Here is a 22,195-nt window from a genome sequence, read left to right on the forward strand (position 1 = left end):
GCTTGGGCTAGGCACTCACTGCAGTCACGCCTATCTAGAGGACGCTCGGATGCGGATTACTCCCCATCCAAGCCAGCCTCGAAGATAGCCCGTCTTGCTGCTGCGGTAGCATCTGTTCTCTCTCGCTCCCCATGAGGATTGTCTCATGGAACGTGCAGGGACTAGGTGGGCCCCAATTTCAGCGACAGCGGGGCCGATTCCGTCAGGAGCTTTAGCGTTGTCTTGTGGGAGGAGAGATTGATCTCCTTATGCTTCAGGAGCACCATTTGTGTGAGAGCCGCATTCGGCGATGTGGTCAGATTTTGCGTGGACGATATGATACCTTTTGGTCAGCTACTTTTGGACCTGGAGGCATTTAGGGTGGGGTATGTATGACTATTGCGGACTCATTGCAGCAGGCCATTGTGGGCAGAGGGATTATTGTGCCAGGCAGGGCTCAATGGATTACTATGCAGGTTCAGGGTGGCCTTGTGGGTTTCGTGAACATCTATGCGCCCAATGTGGCGAGTGCTCGTGCAGAGTTTTGGTCACAGATTGTTGAGTCTTTGCCGCAGGCCGATCATTGGTGTATAGGAGGGGACTTCAACATGTTGGAGGACCCTTCTGATAGGATTGGTGGCAGCCATGCTACTGTGCATGGAGTCGAGTTGGTAGCTTGGGAAAGGTTGTGTATGACTTTGAGGGTCTCGGATACATGGCAGCACTCTGGTTTTGTGAGGCCCCCAAACAGTCTTGCCTTCTCTAGATCGGACCGCAGAGTGGGAGGAGTGAATCTATCGCGGATAGATCGCTTCTACACTAGTGACCACTTCAGTGACTTGGGGGGATCAGTGGGCATCCTGGCAGGGACCTCCTTCTCGGACCATGCACCAGTGATCCTCACAGTGGCAGATAGGCAAAGGAGTGGGAGCACGATGCTTCGCATCCCAAAGAGGGTCTTGTTGGACTCAGCACTCAGAGAGAGGGTAGAGGCTCTCTGGATAGAGGGTATGGACAGCCAGGATTCACCTGCAGACAGAGTGGCCTCAGGCCTAGCTCAGCTTAGCCACTTTTTTCTTCAGGAGTCTCTGGCTCGCCGGGCTGCAGCGAGAGAGGCCGAGCAGCGTCTCAGACGAGGCATTGCTTCACTACAGAGGATGCAGGAGCAGCATCCAGACAGTCCATGGTTGGAGGAGCAGTTACAGCAGGCTCGACAGGAGCTTGCTAGCACAGAGGAGAGGCATCATGAGTTTGCCTTCCACCGACATGCATCTCAGTGGACTCAGGTGGGTGACAGAGTGACTGGTGTCTTTATTGAGACAGTGGGACCTCGGCACTCGCATGCCAAGGTCAGTCAGTTGAGGAGGCCCGATGGGTCAGTTGCTTGTGAGCCCGAGGATATGCGTGCAATTGCTACTGACTTTTACCGTGAGTTACTGTCGGCTGAGGCCCAGTCAGAGCGGCAGGATGCATGCAGGGAGCAGGTTTGGGCACAGATGCCATGTCTTGTGACTGAGGAGATGCGCCAGAGGCTAGAGATGCCACTCCAGCTGGAGGAGCTGCACACGGCTCTTAGGGCCCTCCCCCTTGGTAGCTGTCCAGGTGAGGATGGGTTGACTCCCAGCTTTTTCTTAGAGTACTGGGACCTGCTTGGCCCAGATCTCTGTAGTGCTTTTCAGTACATTTTACACAGAGGAGTGATGCCTGACAGCATGAGCGAGGGCCTGATCTACCTCATTCCCAAGGAGGGTGGCTCCTTGGATGAGATTCGACAGTGGCGCCCCATCACCATCCTCAACTCAGCCTACAAAATTCTTGCCAAGGCTCTGAGTTTGAGGATTCAACCACCTCAGACAGGTTTTGTCAAGGAGCGCAGTATCCTTGACAACATCTTTACTTTCTGGGAGGCTTCTGCCCTGGCACGGCTCAATGGTGAGGACCTCGTGATTCTTCTTCTCGATTTTGAGAAGGCATACGACAGAGTTGACTAGGACTTTCTAGAGGGCACTCTGCGCAGGATGGGCTTCTCAAATGCTTCGATCAGAGGGGTGTCAGCCCTGTACAGACAGGCTCACAGTCAGGTGCTTTTGGCAGGAGGTAGAGGTGACCGCTTCATGCTTACTCGCTCAGTCAGACAGGGTTGTCCTCTTGCCCCCTTTCTCTTTTTGTTCTATGCGGAGACGATGAGCAGATTTTTGGTGTCACAGCAGGTTGGTCTACGGGGCTTAGCACTCCCTATTCGGGGAGATGAGCTACTGGACGCTGAGTTTGCCGATGACTCAGCCTTGTACTTGGATGGCCAGGAGGCCAATCTTCACAGTTGTGAGCAGGCTTTGGAGACTTTCTGTTGTGCATCGGGAGCACTGATTAACTGGAGAAAGACAGTGGCTTTCTCGGTTGGTAGTGCTCTTGTGCCAGATTGGATGCCAGGAGAGGGTTTCAAGTGGATTCCCCAGGGACTGTAGTACGGTACTTGGGTTGTCAGGTTGGTCTGGACTTGTCTCCCGAGCAACAGATTGCTCCTCTTCTCTTGTCCATCAGGAGAAAGTTGTTACGCTGGAGCTCAACACGCCTTTCTTTGGCTGGTAGAGTAGTAGTTGCCAACGAGGTGTTGTTGGCGACTATGTGGTACATCACTTCCTGCTGGATCTTCTCGAGTTCTTGTATCAGCCAGGTAGAGGCTGATCAGGAACTTCCTTTGGTCAGGATGTGACACTCAGATAGCCCGAGCCAAGGTGGCTTGGCAGGTCATCACGCTTCCTTGTTCTTAGGGAAGGCTTGGGATCATTGATCCAGCACAGCAGAGCAAAGCCCTTCTTGGGAAGTTCATAGTTCGAGGACTTCTTCCAGGTGAGGAGCCCTGGAAGGAGTTCTTTCTGCAGAGGCTTCGTGCCAGGGTGCCTCAGTCAGGAGGCCCTTGGCAACCTTCGATCGGATGGATCTTTACAGAGATGCGCAGAGTTGGTTTGAGCAGGAGACTGGAGGACCGCTTCGCTGTGAGTTTGCTTCGAACTTGGGAGCTCTTACGGCGAGGCCTGGAGCAGAGACAACCGACGTGCACGGAGGAGCGCATACGGTAGCCCCTCGTATGGAACCCAATGGTTAGCACTCAGAGAGGCCACTTGGTTGGTAGTCAGCCTCATGTTTCCTAGGGTCCCATGGCAGCAGGTCCAGCGCGCTCTCTAGGTGACTGGCTAGAGTTCACAGGTTTGTCAGAGGAGGTGCAAGGTCTCCAGCTACAGAGCATGAGAGGGGTGCAGAGCATGTGTCAGGACATCTCAGAGTCAGTTCCAACTGAGTGGCTTACGCCTCTCGAGCCAGTAGCACCCCGGTGGATGGGAGCCTTCACACGACTGGAGGTTCTCATTTCAGTCAGGGCCTGCTCACAGACTGTCCCAGCCCTTTTCTTCAAGCTTCAGGGTGGGGGACGACTACAACGAGTTGCAGTAGAGGCCCCGCAGGTGGCAAAGTGCTGTTTCCAGAGGATCCGAGTTGTGGGCATCTGTGGGAGGATGTGCGTCATAGACCCTGACCCAGCAGCTCTTGAGACTGGACACTGGAGGCTTTGGGCTTGAGAGTGAGTGTTGTCCACTAGCACGAGTGCAGTGGGATCTTGGTGAGTGGCTATGGAGGGACCCCTTCTCTTCTGCAGACCACTTAGGTGTCCCTTTTTTTCAGTACACTGTTCGGCTTGGACGTCATATACTTACAGCACAGAGAGAGGCCCGCCCCGCTGCAGCACGTCATTGGCAGGAGGAGGGCCTCACAGTCGAGTTCTTGGCAGCCTTTTGGGAGAGGCTGTGGGACTCCAGACAGCCGAGGCGCGTCACCTTGTTTCAGTGGCTGGTCGCACACAGAGCTACAGCAGTAGGGAGCTGGCTAGTGCATAGTGGTGTCTCGGCCGCATGTGCAACTTGTGACCACTTGTTGGAGAGTCAGCGACACTGTGTTTGGGACTGTCCTTTGGCCCAGCAGGTGTGGCTACGAGTTCTTCGACTGATGCCTACTCTCTCCACGGCTAGACATTACACTTGGGGGGCAGCAGCTTGGTCCACTCTCACGGGCCCGGCACTTCAGTTTGAGCTATCTTCCACCAGCAGGATGATAGTGATACAGGGGGGGCGACCTACACTCCAGCTTGCTACAGAGCTTACACCACAGGAGTGGTGCAGTGAGAGAGAGGAGTGTTGGGAGCTCATCAGTGGCTTGACACTCTGGTTCATCTGGCGGGCCCGTTGTTTCCGCATCTTTGAGGCTCGGCCTGTGCCGCCAGCAAAGACTGTTCGTGAATTTTGGCTAGAGCTGATCCATACTCTCTTAGAGGACAGCTTGAGGGACTACACGGCAGCTCCGACCACATGCGAAAGCACCGCAAGGCCTTCCTTCGACTCTGGCGCCGTGAGCCTTTCTACACCTTTGTCCAGGGTGTGCTCAGATGGCACTACCGTCCACTTGTGTGGCTCTTCCCTCCTCCCATCTCTTGATTTAGCCTCATTGTATATATGGTGTTCTTTCATTGGGAGAGTCTCCCCATCATGTTTGTTGTAGCCCTCTCTTGCAGAGGTGGTTGTAGCCCTATGGGCAGTTTTCATTAACTAATAGAAGGATCTTTTTCTCGGAAAAAAAAAGAAGATTCGATCTCATTGTTTGCGTGTGTGTGGTGAATGGTTTGGCACTCCGTCTCTTTGTTCATCTACATTGCATGCGCAGTCTATTAGGACGCCAAGATTTTTTTCACTCACTTTACATGGAATAGATATGTTCATGGTTTTGTGTTGGAAATGGTTTCAGGAATTTTCAGCCATGGAGATTCTTGAAGAAGAAAGAAGCATGACTCTAGACGAAGTGGAAGCATTGAAGATGACTTTGTGTCGCTTTCGGCGCGGCCCAAAGAAGCAAGCTTTGCACTTGACCTTTATGAAGTTCAAGTATCGTACGACCCACACATCAGAGTGGCCGGCGAAGAGCCCTTTCCAGGATTCCGGATGTTACTGGCGATCTCCCTCGACGCCATACAGTTTGGTACCAGTACCTCACTTTGAAAAGGAGGGGATGTCACATGACACATCCAACCTTATGAGTCCGCGGACAAGCTACAGCATGACAAGGGTTCAATTCAGTCAAGTCAGTCTAGAATAGGAAGTGATCTGGCACTTTTGTGAGTTTGTTTGCAGACCGTGCATGTCCAGACACTTACATTAGATGCATATCCTCTGGTTGCACACAACATGATCATCAGATTTCCATCAGAACCCATCATGAGCATTCAAATTTGCTAAGTTTGTATATAAGCAAACCTAGCGCTAGCACCTTCAGGCAGAAGAGGCAGCAGGAACCAAGGTTCAACAGGCAACTTCTCCGCAAGACCCCTCACATCAGCAGGGCTAGCATTTTTGCATCTGCAAGGACCTAGCGTTTTCATCCACAGGGAGTCTGGCGTTTTGTGCATAGCAGGTCAGCCCCAGCAGCAGCAAGACCAACCAAGAAGCCTAGCGTTTGCATTTGCAGGACAACCGGCAGCAACAGGACCATTTTCAGCCCTAGCGTTTTTGCATCAACATAGCGTTTTGCAGATTCACCGCGACGGGACACCAAGAAGGATCAACGTTTTCAACTTTCAGCCTTTAGCACTCGCAAAAGAAGTCCCGAACCTCGCAGATCTCACCTTCCCGCAGCAGTTCCTCGCCGCACGGTCAGTTTCCGCAAGATTTACAGTTTCAGACCAGAAAACGCAGATTCCAGCATCTGCATTTTCAGCGCGTCGTCGTCATACCGTCGTCATCGACATCATCACCGACATAGAGTCAGAATTCAGTAGATAGAAGATTTGCAGATTTCAGCCATTAGCCTTTTAGATTTCAGCCCTTCTCGTCGTCGTCGACATCGTTGGCAAGTCCAAGCATTGTAGAGATTTGTGCAATCATAAGTAGACCGCTCTCGCCATAGAGTGGGGCCTTCGGAGGAGGGTTTTACAACGTCTCTGGTGTCGTATCCTCTTCTCTCTCTATCTCTCAGTCTCATACACCTTCACAGTGTTCATCACTTTGTTTGTGTCCATTGCACTCTCTCACTAAAGGAACGGAAGGCTCTCCCTTCCATAAGTGAAAGGAACCTTGAGCACAGTTCGGAGCACTCATCTTGAGCAACATTCATTCCGCTGCACCTTACACATGTGGCTGAGGCTGAGCACTGACACAAGGCGATTTCTATACATTGCCATATGTTACTCCCCCCCCCCCCCCCCCCCCCCAAGTATGTCAATATATGTTGCATCCGAGGACAATCGCCTTTCTCTATACTAGATGATGATATATGGGAGTTTTCTAGGGATGGTGATACCATCCTCCTAGGGGACTTCAATGCTCGAACGGGCAACTCTCAGATAGTCTTCTATGACACTTCAAATGAGATGCTTAGAGAGCTGGATGTGGGTGAGTTGGGGCTTGACAGATGCTCACATGACAGAGAGCAGGTGGAGTATGGGAGATACCTCACGGAGATGACGACTACACATGGGTTAGCCATACTTAATGGCTTACAGCGATTTCCTGGAGCAGCCGGGTTCACATGCTTTCCACACAGACATGGGGCCAGTACAGTGGACTATGTTATGGCACAACCGAGCTTTATTCCTTGTATTCAAGATTTCATAGTGGGAGCCGGACCAATGGGCGTAGCTGTGGATTATGCACTTTTGACATTGTCTGTTTCATTTTAGTATAGTACAACCCAGACATCAAGAGGCAAGTCACATACCCGTTATACATTTACACCAAAGGCTGACTCGGTTTATACAGAGGAGATCTATAACCGTCTATGCACAACTGGTCCTGGCCTCTCAGTGGAGGAGTGCACCACTTTACTGACCGAGACACTGCATGGTGCAGCATCAGAGGCATCCCACATACTTAGCCGGGTCGGAGGCAATATTTTGGGAGCATGCCCCAGAATAGTTGTTATGATGAGGAGTGCAGAGAGATGATAGCCCAGCTTCAGAGGGATCTTCTTTTAGGAGTCATCACTTACAGACAATCTCGGATTGCTTCCTGGCGCCTTGTGCGACGGAAGAAACGAGCTTACTTGGCCCAGATGGAGCGAAACTTGTATCAGTTGTTAGACTCAGGAGAGGCATGGCGATTCTTTCATGAGCACTCCCCTCCCCCAGTGATTACTTCTCCTAATGTGTGGGGCCAGTATGCCTCATCGTTATATACGGTACTTGGACAGGACCCCCTTCCAGATCCTACAGAGCCATGTCTACCTATCAACACCTTCTTTACCATTGAGATGGTAAAGAGAGCCATTGACAGGATGAGGACCAGCAGGGCATATGATCATGATGGTCTAGTAGGAGAGCACTTTACACATGCTAGAGATATGCTGGTAGAGGTGCTTGCAGTGTTGTTCAATCGTGCCATGTGTGAGGGGTTACCTAAGACTTGGAGGTTGTCTACTAGTGTGCCTATCTTCAAAGCAGGTGATCCTATAGAGCCTAGGAATTACCGCACTATTATGGTTGGGCACACATTGGCACGGTTGTATGCATCCATTCTTGAGGAGCAGTTGAGTAATTGGGCAAAGGGTGAGGGTGTACGAGCAAAGGGCCAGGCCGGTTTCAGGAGGGGTTTCTCCTCTCTTGATCATATTCTGACACTCAGAGCCATCATCGAGGAGGGTAGGTCACATGGGAGACGGATTTATTGTAGCTTTGTGGATTTCCGCAAAGCATTTGACATGGTACCGCGAGCTCGATTGATGCACAGACTGTAGGAGACGGGGTGTCCATAGTGTTGATTTGGGGGATTATGGCTCTATACAGATGAGTGATGGGACATGTACGCACTCCGGAGGGGATATCTGATTTAGTTCACTCCACCATTGGGGTGAAACAAGATTGCCCATTGTCTCCTACTCTATTTGGTATGTATGTTGATGAGGTGTCTGATTACATTGACAGAGAGGGTGATAAAAATGCCCAGCTGGCAGGGTCGTGGATTCCATTGTTGCTATATGCTGATGATATTGTTGATCTCTGACCCACCAGAGGGTATGCAACGACAGGTGGATGCATTACACAGTTTTGCAGAGGATAGTGGATTGTCTGTAAACCTTGGTAAAACCAAGGTTATGGTGTTTAATACCACACCAGAGTGGATTAGGAGATCAGCACCGACTTTCACATATGGTCAAGAAATTGTAGAGTATACTGAGGCATACACTTACCTTGGGGTTGTCTTCACTGGGCCGAGGTTTTCTTTGGGGAGAGCAGCAGAGACTAGACTGACTAGAGCTTGTGTGGCCTTGGGAGGCTTGGAGAGGACGTGTTCGCAGGTTCAGTTCCAAGAACCTCGGACAAAGTTATGGCTCTTTGATACTTTAGTAGCCTCAGCTATGTTGTATGGGGTGCAGATATGGGAACCTTCTGTAGGCCAGGACGGTTGGTGGAGAGGTATGGAGAGGCCCTTGGTATCTATGATCTCTCGACTGATCAGAGCCAAGGCCTACGTGCCCCACGCTATCATTCGAGCAGAACTAGCTGCCCCTCCTATGGAGATTGAGACGCTTATTAGATCAGTCTCCTTCGTGCACAGCTTGTGGGATACTACTAGAGATAGATATGCTAGACTGGCCCTTGAGTCTTCTAGACAGTTAGCTCTTCAAGGGGACACTTCATGCTGGTATGCACAGATGACATCATGGTTTTAGACGCATGGCTTCACCATGGACAGGCTGCCCCCTTTCCACCAGTACTCTCTCCAAGCACCCTCGATGTCTCTTACACGGGTGGAGACTACTAGACTCATTCGTCAGGACCTGATCCAGCTGGATACCAGGAGGACATAGATAGAGCCGCCACAAGAGTTGGGCAAGAAGATGGCTTTCTATAGAGAGCATCTTCTCCACCTCACATGAGATGGGTTTGTGATTCGACCCAGCTACATGGACACACACATGTCTCATGGTTGTGGTGTGCCATTGGTCAGATACGCACATCCTCACATTAGCTGGAGACTGAGATTGGTAGATTCAGAGGGATACCAGCAGACAGCAGGATATGCCGCTTATGCCAGCTAGATCCAGAGATAGAGCTACATTACATATGTCATTGCACAGTGTACTATGAGATACGGGGCTGTTTTCACTGCTTATTCAGAGAGGGTTTCGGTCCTTTCTCTAGGGCCATGAGTTATGAGGATCAGAGATGTCTTGGGCTATATCTACTCGAGTTACACAGATATAGAGACACTTTACTGGGGAGAGATAGAGAGAGACAGTCCCAGATACGTACTACAGATTTCTTTTCACTAGATATGGGACAGCCAGAGGAACAGCCATCACTGTAGAGCTTGGCCCACACTCATTCAACCACTACCGACACTCTCATCGACCGAGTACTAGAGCTACAGAGATCCAGATGGCCACGATTGAGGAGAGGGGCTACACAGCATCGACGGAGATTACATCAGAGGATTCGAGCCATACTCTCTTGACATCCAGAGTGGAGATGAGGATGGATTCTAGTAGTAGTATCTTTGTTCTAGTTCTTTTGTACCCGGACATGGTATTAGATTCACCATTTTGTAACAAATTGGTCTCATAGGTCATTTTGGCCTTTTGAAGACGTCAATATGACATTTCATTTCATTTCATCTCTCTCTCTCTCTCTCTCTCTCTCTCTCTCTCTCTCTCTCTCTCTCTCTCTCTTTTTGTTGAAAAATCAGGGCTGTGAGTACAATATAATCCCCAACGGATGCCAAAAAAGGCCTATCACGTGGGGTGTACAAGCTGAATGTAAGGGTGATAGCCACTATAGTGACAACTCTACTAGAACAATCTCATGGTGGTCTATATGATGAGTGGAGGAGAAACCACTGAGGAGGTGCATAATGCCATGTAATCTGTCCACCTGTAAGTGTGAAGAAGAGTGGAGATCGAGCCCAACGCCGAAGGAAGTCAAATCGACGAGCCTCGGCTGCTCTAGATGTACCTGAGGAAGAATCCCACTGCCAAATGAGGGTGTGAATGATGTCCAACCAAATCGTAGTGAGGATATCCGGAAGGAGCTGTGGAGCCGCACCAAGAATGTGAAGACAACGAGCTCTCCAAACATTCCATAGTGCAATGCTAGTGATAACTGAGAAGATTTCATCACGCGTCTGAGGATCCCCCTGCCAAGCAATCTGTGGTAGCATAGCAAAAGTCCCTCGTCGATAACCCGTCAAGGTAAGCATAAGAGCTGGATCTGTGTCTGAGCCCTTGTAGAAAAGATGCGGTCCGGGCATCGGCATCAACCAGGAGACAGATCCCCAAGTGAGAAATCCATGCTGAACACCAGCTCTGCCAAGTAAAGAGCAAACTGCTAGCCACACTACATGAAAAGACGAGCATGACCAAAGACAGTGTGCAGGTGACTCAGGGAGTCGCAAAGGACAGCGAGTACATAACGGTTCATGACCCATAGAAGCTAGCCAAGTCCCAACTGGAAGTCCTGCATGTGCAATCATCCACATGAAAAAAGAAATACGACGAGCCACATGTAAATCCCAGATGGCTGACCAGAACTGCTGAAGATAGGCATGGGAGAGACCTGAATGTAACCAGAAACGCATACGAGTGGGCTGCTCTGTGTACTCTCTCTCTCTCTCTCTCTCTCTCTCTCTCTCTCTCTCTCTCTCTCATAACAGGTCTTGAGTTCAACTCTCCTCGTCGGGTAGATCTTTAAGGTCTCTTGGGATAGTTTCCTACGACGTTAAAATTCTCTTCTTCTCGTGTGTGTGCGCGCGCGCTAATAAGAAGAGGAAAATGGTATAAAGTGTGGTAGATTGGTTATGCCATTTACCTCTTGAATAACAGGTCTTGAGTTCAACTCCCTCATCAAATAGATCATTAAGGTCTCTTGGGATAGTTTCCTACGACGTTAATTGCCGAGGTTTCCCTTGGCACAAAGGGGAAGGATTGACAGAGGTTTTACCACAAGCAGACATACTTTTTCTACTTGAAACGGGGAACATGACACATGTAGACTGCCAAGTATTCCAGGATATATTACACACTCGGTTTGGTGACCTGGTACTAAGATGCGCGGGCAAGGGGGTGTTGCTATAATGTACAAGGAGGAAATGCAAAATCAGGTTAAGATATGCAAGATAGATGAACACAAACGATACATATGGGTGAGATTTGTACATCTGGGAGATCGATGTTCATTGCAGGATGCTACATCCCACATCAGGAATCCCCGTTCTATGATTTGCATAATCTCTCCAAGAATGACCCTTTTGCCGACCTATATACAGATATTGCAACCTACACACCACAGGGGGCAGTGATGATACTCGGGGATCTCAATGCTCGCATAGCCAACATACAGGTTCAATTGGTTGACTACTCAACCCATCCCGCCGACAAAGATGGCGATCTTGTATTAGATGCAATATGGGATAGATGCTCATGTGATCACCTCATGAATGAACAAGGTTTGGCTTTGATATCCATGATGAATTCTATGCAACTTGTAACCATGAATGGCACCAAGAAATTTGCAAGCTCCGGAACATACACATGCTATACATCAAACCATGGAAGAAGCACTAGTGACTATGCGTTAGTTAGCCACAATGCATTGGATTTAATTGGACACTTTAAAATTGGGGCTTGGTGACCGAACTCGGACCATACTCCAATTCATGTATGTCTAGACCTTCCACACATGCCTACACAACGCATCCAAAAGGCGACAAGTTGGGCATATCGAATGCAAGCCACAAAGAAATTTGATTATGCCACTTTTCTGGACAGCCTATTGAGTAGCCAATGCATGTCCCAAAACATTTCAGAAAATTGGGCTACCTTTCGTCAAGCAATAGAAGAGGCTGCAGAGGTCACTATGGGGCGATCTAAAAGAAATCACCAACAAGTGAAAGGTCTCCCTCATAACCCATGGTTTGATGTAGAATGTAAAGCAGCCAAACGCAAGTTAAAGTGCTTCAATAAGTCCACGAAGGAGTGGGAAAGTGCAGCCAAGGAATACAAGATGCTGAAAAGGAAAAAGAGAAGGATGCATGAACTTTTGAAGGAGGTGATCAGATTTAAGAAAGAGCCCAAGAAAGCATGGCGCAACATGAAAGGAAAAAAGGAGGATATAATGGGAAATTTCAGCATGGACGAAATGTATGTATATGCACAAACACTCTATGCTCCCACCGATGCTCAAATAATGATGAATGCTGAAATTCAGGTTGACACTAAGGAACCTATAACTTTTGCAGCGGCTTTGAGAGGTTTGAAAAAACTAGCCACTAGGAAAGCCTCTGATATTTTGCACTTCAACTCCGAAATGCTGAAATGGTCGGGCAATGAAGCCAAGAAATGGATACACTGCATGATGAATCAAGCTATCCACCAAGGCATGCCTGAAGATTGGCAAGAGAATTGGGTCAAAGCTTTGTTTAAAGGCGGAGACCGTAACCTACGCACGGATTACCGCACCATCATGGTGGGCTCTTGCATGGCAAAACTTTTTGGGAGCCTGATAGAAAAGGATATTAGCACATGGGCTGAAAATAGTGGAAAGAGGGCTCTCGGTCAAGCAGGTTTTAGAGCAAAACATAGTACCATAGATCACTTGATTACAATCCGGATTATGATGGAAGAGGCGCGACTCAAAGGGGAAACTGTGTACTGCTGTTTTGTGGACTTTAAGAAAGCGTTTGATACGGTACCTCGTCATGGGTTATGGTCCCGCATGGAGACCATTGGGGTTCCCATACACTTGAGGGTTACGGTGGCACGCCTATACCATGCGGTTCGATGTAAACTGAAAATGCAAACAGGCTTCTCCAAAGAGTTCTTTAGCACAATAGGGGTCAAACAAGAATGTCCTCTATCCCCAACATTATTTGGGCTATGCATAGATGAGCTTGAGGACTTTATCTGCCAAACGACGCAAGATAATGGAGATGCACCAAACATAGGTCTCATTACTTTGCTACTCCTCATTTATGCTGATGATGTGGTTCTTTTAGCGCATAGCATATCTCTCTTGCAAAAACTTTTGGATGTGGTACATACTTTCTGCGAAGCCACAGGACTTTCAGTGAATGTCACGAAAACAAAATGTATGGCGATTTGTACACACAAATCAAAGGATCAGCCCGCCCTTATGTATGATGGGCAAGAGATTCAAGCAGTGGACAACTTTCAATACTTGGGCATCATTATATTCTCGAATCATAGATGGGGGCAATGTGCAAAAACAAGAATTGAAGCAGGACAAGCAAGGTATTACGAGTTTGAAAACATGTGCAAACAAAGCGTCACTAGAAGGTGGGAAATAAAGTCCATGGCTTTCAATGCATGTGTGGTCCAAACGCTATTGTATGGGGTAGAGGTATGGGGACCAAGTATTCCGGCCAACACATGGAATGACATTGAGAAAATTCAGAAAAAGTTCTTATGTAGACATATGGGGATAAAAACCACAACACCATGCTCAGTGATGCTATTGGAGACTAGACAAAGACCATTGGAAATGCTTGCCTTGCAAAGAATGCATAGATATCTCTTGAAGGTGAAGCTGATGCCTCATAACCGTTTGCCTCACATAGCATGGGAGGTAGGATGTAAGCCGCAAAAGAACCACAAAAGCAAGTTTCTCACCTCTAGCCTTGTTGAGTACATGAGGAAATGGTTCTCTAAATGGAATGTGGGAGCACATGGGGACATGCATGTAGAGGCAGGTACCGAGCATGAGCACGAGCTGAATTTTGAACTACAATTACTTGAGGCCCTCCACAGCAAATGGAAGAATGCAATGCACAGGTCCAAGTTTGAATACTATTGCAAGCACATAAACACGAGATACTGGGAAGAGTACAAGACCGGGGAAACCCAAATACATATCAGGACACCCATGTCTTACCGTGCGAGACGGGCCATCACCTTGATGCGGACAAGATCACACATGCTCAAAAGTGACACGGGAGGATGGCTGAATATTGATGCAAACATGAGGAGATGCACTCAATGCAACTTGAACTCATTGGAAAATGAGGCACATGTAACCCTTGAATGTCCAGCATATGCACACATTCGGGTTGACTTTCCCCAACTTATTTAAGGATGTACTACATTTGAGGAGCTTCTCTCAAGAACACATCCCTCTCCAGTAGCACTAAGCATCTATCTTGCCAAAGTGCTAGAACATCACACCACACTCACAAACAAAATCACCACAGAATCATGACACGTCCCCTCCTTCACATGGGAAGGGGGGAGTCTCATATATGAGATTTTGGGTCCCATGGGTCATTTTGGCCCCCCGAGGACGTAAATACATCATCATCATCATCTCTCTCTCTCTCTCTCTCTACCCCCCCCCCCCCCCCCCCCCCCCCCCCCCCACCCCCACACACACACCCGGCTGCCCTAATTGTTGCCACACAGAAGTTACAGAGAAAAACAAATAGATTAAAAAAAAAAAAAAACTGAGGCAAGCACACAGGACATGACAATGGCAAAAATGGAAGACCTCACGAAGATCGAAAACAAGCTCAACGTCGCCATCAAAGAAAATAAAAAGATGACGGATTCGACACTCACATCCGTCATCAAATGCCTATGCAAAATCGAGAAGGACGGAGAAGCCTACATCAAAGAACGCGAAGCATGGGGGAAAGAGAAGGAAGAATGGGAGATAGAGAGGGTGAAAGAAAAAGACGAATGGCTCAAGGAGAAGGAGGCAATGCGGGAGCAAATCGAGCTCCTCAAAGCCTCGATCGCATCCCTCACCCCCGAGGACGGGGAGCTCAAGGAAGAGGCAAAGGAAGCCCTCAAGGTAGAGTTAACCCTAGCCTTGACCGCGAGCATGGAGACCAAGCTAGAGGCTACCAAAGAGGGTTGGGTCGAAGTAGTGAAGAAGAACATCAAGAAGGAGGTGAAGGAAGAGGCACAAAAAGAAGAAGCTCTTATTGTGTACACCACTCTTGAGGAAGAGCAGATGAGACAAGCCCGACGTCTCAATGTGCGCATCACTGGCATGGTGGAAAAAGAAGGCTCTACTTCGGAGACCGATGGGAAGACTCTATGCAAGAAGCTTGGCTACAAGGAGGAGGAGCCCCTCCCGTTCATCAAATCTTGGAGAGCGGGGAGGGACCTCACGAGGAAGAGAGCTCTCATTTTACACTTACCCTCCGAAGAGGTACGATCCACTTCCTTCGCAAGAGGGTGATCTTGAGAGGGCTTGAAGGCCCTCCCATCTACCTTGATGACGACCTCACGCCTATGCAGGTAGCTCATCGTCGAACATGTATGCCGCGAGTACACCAAGCTCGCAAAGAGGGGAAGAAAGCTTCATACAGAGACGGCCGGGTCATCATTGATGGCAAGGCCATCCCATAGGGATTCGCGGCCTATGAGACACCAAAGGAGATACATCTTGCAGTCTAGAACTGCAATGGAGATCTATGGACACATCCAGAGAGGCTCGAGGAGGTGAGTTGAGGCAGGGATATCATTTTCTTGACACAGAGACACATGAGAGCCCCGACAGGAGCCTACCTCGGTTTCAGGGATTCCATTGGGAGTCTACACACAAATATTGTACACGCTAGCACACTACGAGAGGATCAGGAGGAGTAGCCATACTCTTCAGAGATGGGCTTCATAACAGAATACAGATTGTCGCACGTGATCCACACGCCAAATATCTTTGGAACCGGCTACAGCTCTCACAGGAGAGGACCATCTACATAGCTTTATGCTACTTCGCTCCTCATGGCTTGAGATTCGCATTGATAGATCAAGAGGAGGACTCACCATACACATGCCTCTCAGAGGGGATCATGGAGTACTCCACACTAGGGGAAGTCTTCCTTATGGGAGATATCAATGCCAGGATAGGCAGTGATCAATGCGAGGCATTTGACATAGAGGACCCATAGCTACTACCCGCCATACATGAGGAGGCTATAGCACGAGTTTCAGCCGATACTACACATACACTTTACGGCCCCCACCTACTTAGACTAGGCTCTCGACACCGTCTCGTCCCAATGGGTATGGGTGGGATGGTGAAGGAGCTGAGTGTGTGGGTGGCCTCTCTGGATCCCCGCACTCTCCCTCACGGGAGACACCCCCACACATACACCCGCCACACGCACCCCACACACCACCATCCACTTCATACACGAGCTAGCTCCCATATACTCGGCCCACATCGAGAAAAATCTTCTTTTGCTTCACCCTCACACCCCACTACCCTTACTCACCTCACACATCACATCCGTTCTTCAGACATCAACCATCAGCTCATTTCCACACACCACCCACTTTGGTTACACACCCCTCCCTGGGACTATGCCACAGAACCTCTGGTATGATGATGAGTGCAGGGCTCTCTATCGTCGACTACGAGCTCAACGAGTACTTGGAGAGATCACGAGAGAGAGAGAGCCCAGGAGACAGATGAAGACCCTCACACGCCGGAAGCGGCGAGCCTTTGAGGAGGCACAGGAGCTTGAGATATACCGTCTATTCATGAGCATGGATAGTGCTGTAGCATGGCGTACTCTACGAGAGCCACGACCGACCACTCCTATTGGGGATCCACAGACATGGCATGAGTATGCTGAGAGATTGTACGAGGTACCTTGGCAGCCTCCCATCCCACCGCCACCCAAGCCTCGCCCTACTAGCTCCTCTCTCTTCACAGTAGGGATGGTACAGAGGGCCATAGACAGACTACAGCATGGCCACTCGGCCGACCATATAGGATTGCAGAGTGAGCATCTGATATACACAACTTCCACTATAGCCCCTTTGATTGCACATGTTTTCAACCGGGCTATAGATGAGGGCTTCCTAGAGGAGTGGACCAGGCACACTATTGTGCCTCTCCACAAATCTGGCAACACCCTGGACCCAGGGAACTACAGGATCATCATGATTGGCCACACCATGGCCAAGCTATACAGGGCAGTACTTGAGGCAGAGCTCAGTTCATATGCCGAGATTGAGGGTCTACGAGCACGCGGCCAGGCAGGTTTCCGACAAGCCTTCTCCACTATTGATCACATCTTCATCCTGCGTTGCCTCATTGATGGGACAAAGGTGCGGAAGAAGAGATTATATTGCTGCTTGTGGATTTCCGCAAAGCTTTTGATACAGTGCCACGAGAGAGGCTCTTCCGACGCCTCCAGAGCTTCGGGATACCATCAGATATGATTTGGGCCATCTATGCACTCTATGAGCAGGTGACTGGGGGAGTACACTGTTCAGGAGGTTTGTCTGAGGCTGTTGCTAGCACCATTGGTGTTAAGGAGGGCTGCCCACTTTCCCCTACTCTATGCGGACTCTACATCGACAAGATTGAGGACTACATTCTACGAGCTGGAGGAGAGGGGTCAGACCTTGCAGGTACACCTGTACACATTTTATTATATGACATTGTATTGATTTCAGAGTCACCCGAGGGATTACAGCACCACTTGGCTGCCTTGGATGAGTTCTGTACACACAGGGGTTTGACAGTAAACCTTGGTAAGACCAAGGTCATGATCTTCCACACCTCTCCCATGGTGAGGGCTATAGCAGTATTCACAGCCGCCGCCGGCGGACAGATAGAGGTCGTAACTTCATATGTCTACCTTGGAGTTACATTCACGAGTTTGCCTGGTCTTTTCTCCATGAGACAGGCAGCCACAGACAGACTGACATGGGGGTTTGCAGCGCTGGCCATGTTAGAGCGGCGATGTCACCAGGCACACTTTCAGGAGCCCCGTACGAAGGGGTGGCTATTTGACACATTAGTCACACTAGCTATGATGTGTGCAGCGACAGTTTGGGCCCCAGGCCTCGCAGACACCCAATGGAGTGCGGTCGAGAGGCCCCAGGTACGTACGATCTCGCGATTATTTCGCGGGAAGCCGACACTTCCACATGACATCATCAGAGCAGAGCTAGCGGCACCTCCCATGATAGTAGAGGCACTGTTCCAGACTATCTCCTTCATTCAGAGGATGAGAGAGTTCCCAGCAGACAGACTCACACACAAAGCATTTGAGGCAGCTATACAGATCTCAGAGACAGGGTATGACAGAGCTTGGTACACTCAGGTTAGAGCATGGTTTGACAGACAGGGCCTAGACATGGATAGACTACCACCCTTTCAGTATGACCCAGATTCTCACCCCACATCCGCCTCTCACGTAGTGAGAGGAACACTGTGCTCAGACAGGATCTTCGGCAGCTCTACACGAGTTGGACATGGCTCACACCCGACCTGGCATCTAGACGGTCACATTACCGAGATCAGTTCCTGGACATACTAGCAGACGGGTTCATTCAGCGACCACGATACATGGATACTTACATGCCTCACAGCTCGAGAGTAGCTATTGGCCAGCTGAGGGTTTCCTCACATCGACTAGAGATTGATACTGATAGAGCATCAGACACCCCCAGAGAGGAGCAGATATGCCGGATATGCAGAGTAGAGCTAGAGGATGAGGAGCACTTTGTATGCAGATGCAGAGCATATGATGACATCAGAGGCAGATATGAGGGTTTATGACTTCTTCGTCTCACGACATCTACCAGCCCCCCACCACCCGACACACACAGAGGGGTGACTCTTCAGCAGGTTGAGACCTCCAGAGCTAGGAGACGGCTTCGCGCTACAGGCTGCCGGGCCACCAGACTCCATCGACACCAGATTGCGGAGATTCAGACCTGTGATCACCGAGCCACTGAGGAGAGACGAGCCCAGATGATGGCCGACCCCACTGCAGCCATCCAAGCAGCCCTGGCTCCAACTCCACCCATGTACCACATCTTACACCCACCCATTAGCACAGGATGGAGCTAGTTTAGTTAGTCACCCAGATGCATATCATGCTTGTACTACCCTCTTGCATATAGGCTACCATAGCGATAGCTCTCCACACACTCACACTCTCATCATGGAGATTTGTATCAGCTTTATCAGTCAGTTTTTTCAGCACTTTTGTCTTTCCGATTGACGGAAGACACACCCATGTACATTGATTTGTCTCATAGGCTGATTTTGGCCTTCTAATAGACGTAAAAAATCTCTCTCTCTCTCTCTCTCTCTCTCTCTCTCTCTCTCTCTCTCTCTCTCTCTCCCCCCGCTTGCTCCCGTGTCACCATGCCCTTCGCTGCACTTTGACAGATACACATACTCCTCAGAATAAATGGTAGCTCCAATAGAGCAGAGAGAGAGCTTGAGTCTTTCACACAGCTGTGGTGGCCAAGGCTCTTCTTCACGGTGCGCCAGGGTATCTAGTGGCACTATCTGCCACCTTTGTGGCCTTTTCCCCCTCCCATTTTTTGACTTAGCCATTGCCTACATATTTTTGAGCTTGTGAGAGTCTTCCTTTTTCACTTGAACAATTTACGCTCTTGCTAGGGGCGATGAAGCCCCATTGGGCAGTTTCCAAAAACTAACATAAGCAACTTTTTCATGCACCAAAAAAAAGTGTTTGCCTGGTTAACATGGTTTAGCAGGCCTCGCTGCCAAGCTAGAAGTCCACTTCATCTATTAGTGACAGGGATCTGACCAGAGCATGGACGAGCTTACAAGCTTAACCCTAAATATGCAGATGCTGTGAAGCAAGAACTGGATGTGATGGAGAGTCCATCACGGATTATCTGCACTATAGTGCTTAGGTGTTATCCACATCACGCACAAAGCACTTTGATAAATCTCTCTGCTTCAGTCACCAAGTTGTTGTTTATGAACTCTTTATTTGAGATAAAAGCAGTGTGCTGTGCCCTCTGTTGTGTTGAGAGTGACGGTTGTACTTGTAATTTTTACTGAAAAATCAATTCACGAATGTACTGTAAAGTTGTTACTGCTTGTGTTTTTCCAGGTTTCACAGTGGATGCTGCAAAAGGGAGAAGGGAAGACACTACGAACTTATGAGGCTCTTTTGAAGGCATTGGACATGAACCGGTGTCCAGACCAAGCTGAGGCAGTTTGGAAGAATGAAATTTTAAAAAGTTCCTGGTCTATACCAACTAGATTAGTCACATATGCTCTGTCCATGTTTGAACGGCATCATAAGCCTCTTGAAGTCATCCGGGTATTTTCTTCTTGTCATGTTTTATTTTACTTATTTTCTTCCACTGTGTGAAACAAGGCTGGCCCCAAGCACCAACGCTCTTTGGACTCTTTGTCCTTTTCCTGAAATTGGTTGTCTATTAAACAGGCATCTTGGGGGCACATTCCTCAATATAAAACATACAAACTGTCAATCATGTGAGAGGGGGTAATCCAGATATAACTATCCGTATCCATCTGAAAACAAGACTAATCCTTGTTTTTCAGCCTCTTAAATGTCATAACACATCCAATTGGATTACATACAAGAGGTGAGAGACTCTTCTCATACTGTGTCATGAGCACAGCAAGAGGAATCTCATCTCTATCAGAACTATCCATGGGGGTACACCATCAGGCTGTGTAGGGCAAAACAGTCGGTGCTGCTACCGAGCAGGTGAAGGTGGAAATCCAGCTACTGAATTCCTGCGGTCACCGGTGATTAACCATACTGGGTTAAGGCACCCATGACTGCCTCTGTCATCTGTATATTCTTCTCTTTGCCCTCTTCTATTTCTTTCTGCATCAGACCTAATCCTTCCAGAAGTACCTATTGCTGAAGATTCATGATGAGCACCCTATCTCTCATACTCCTGTGCCTGCTGTCTATGCACATACACTGCTATGTGATTGCATGCCGGTGCCATTAGACCTGGCCTCCCTAATGTAAAATAGTGGCCTACCAAGACTCACCTCTGGATAGTTGGGCGAGAGATAAGGCAAGGAGGATCCTTCACAAGGGAGGGGTGAAGAATAACTCTGATGATTGGGGTCTGATCTCTATCAGACAGGGCCTTACCCTCATGTAAAAGCACACCGAGGCTCCTCCCAAGCTAAAATATGCTGTCAAAACTTTCAGAGTAGAAGAGGTAATCTCACTGTAATTGCAAGATCTTTGCTCATGCCAGATACATCCTTGCTCTGTCTCCATGCATATGAGTAGCAAAAAATTCTGCTCCAATCCAAAGGGCCATGTGCTAGGAACTCTTCTTCCTGGTCCGATGTCTTAAACTGGAATCTGAAATGGGTTCTCCCCATTTGAGAGTGATAGAAGCCTACTAATCAGAGAAGCACTGGCCTCCACACTAGTCAATGAACCATGGATCGTGCAAAGTGTCTGAAAAGAATTTGATACATGATAGTGAAACAGCAGACTACATGATGCATCCAAAGCAGAGGATTGTCTGATAGCATTGCTAGTACCGTAGGTGTGAAGAAAGTGTGAAGAAAGGCTGCGCCCATATTATCAACTCTCTTTTGGACTCTACGTAGATGTGGTGGTGGATACATCTAGAGTAGAGGGGGCACTGAGGCTGAGATCTCTGACACAGTTACATCTTATGCTCTATGTTGATGATATTGTCTTGATTTTTGAGTTGCAACAGAGACTACAACATCACCTATATATGGTGGAGCTCTTTTACAGGAACAAGGGCTCATGGTGAACCTTGATAAACCAAGGTTATGATCTCCATACCTCGGCCAGGTTTGGAGATGGTCCGTATTCACTTTGAGGGCAGCCAGTTAGAGGTACCTGATTCATATGTCTACTTTGGGATCACCTTCACTACTTTGGTTGTGTTGTTACCTCTCTAGGTAAGTTCGTAATATATTCAATTCCTACGTTAGGATTTAAGACTTGCTGTTTTAGAAGGTTTTGTGTGGATTCTGATTCCTAGGATTAAGTCTTTGTGATGTCTTAGAGTTGAGTACTTGTTTCAAGTTTTAGTCAACCTCCTTTAACTTATTTTGCTTATGTCTTTTCTAAAAGCTTTTTTAAAGGGAATAATGGTTTGTTTTAATCTAGTTTCGTTTAGTAACAAATAAAGTGATTTTGTTTTTCGTTTTTCAGAATTCTGTGTTCCTTGCTTTTGTATTTTGTGGGTGTTTTATCCTCTCTTATAATTCGTGATTCAAACTATTCTGACCTTATGAAGGTATATCATCTTCACTCATTGAAGAGGGAGATTCTCCTTGCTACAAGCCTCTCATGAACGTTTGTTTTTAAGGTGGGCATTTGTGGCCTTGAGGCTTGGCCATGGTAGAAAGATAAGCCAAAAAGGCCCACGTGGTCAAACCGGATCAAATCCCCCCATG

At 48.6% G+C, this 22,195-nt stretch overlaps 1 protein-coding gene across 1 annotated transcript in view; it reads left to right on the plus strand.

Moving 5' to 3' along the window:
- Positions 1 to 22,195, plus strand: part of LOC147463097 (pentatricopeptide repeat-containing protein At4g18975, chloroplastic-like) — a 56,043-nt gene that overhangs the window by 28,295 nt on the left and 5,553 nt on the right. The window contains exon 4 of the mRNA XM_086487327.1: positions 19,869 to 20,081. Coding sequence (XP_086343453.1) covers positions 19,869 to 20,081 — 213 coding nt within the window. The remainder of the gene's footprint in view (positions 1 to 19,868; positions 20,082 to 22,195) is intronic.

Source organism: Adiantum capillus-veneris, chromosome 2 (genome assembly GCF_014529385.1).
Source record: "Adiantum capillus-veneris isolate H3 chromosome 2, ASM1452938v2, whole genome shotgun sequence".
NCBI lineage: Eukaryota > Viridiplantae > Streptophyta > Polypodiopsida > Polypodiales > Pteridaceae > Adiantum > Adiantum capillus-veneris.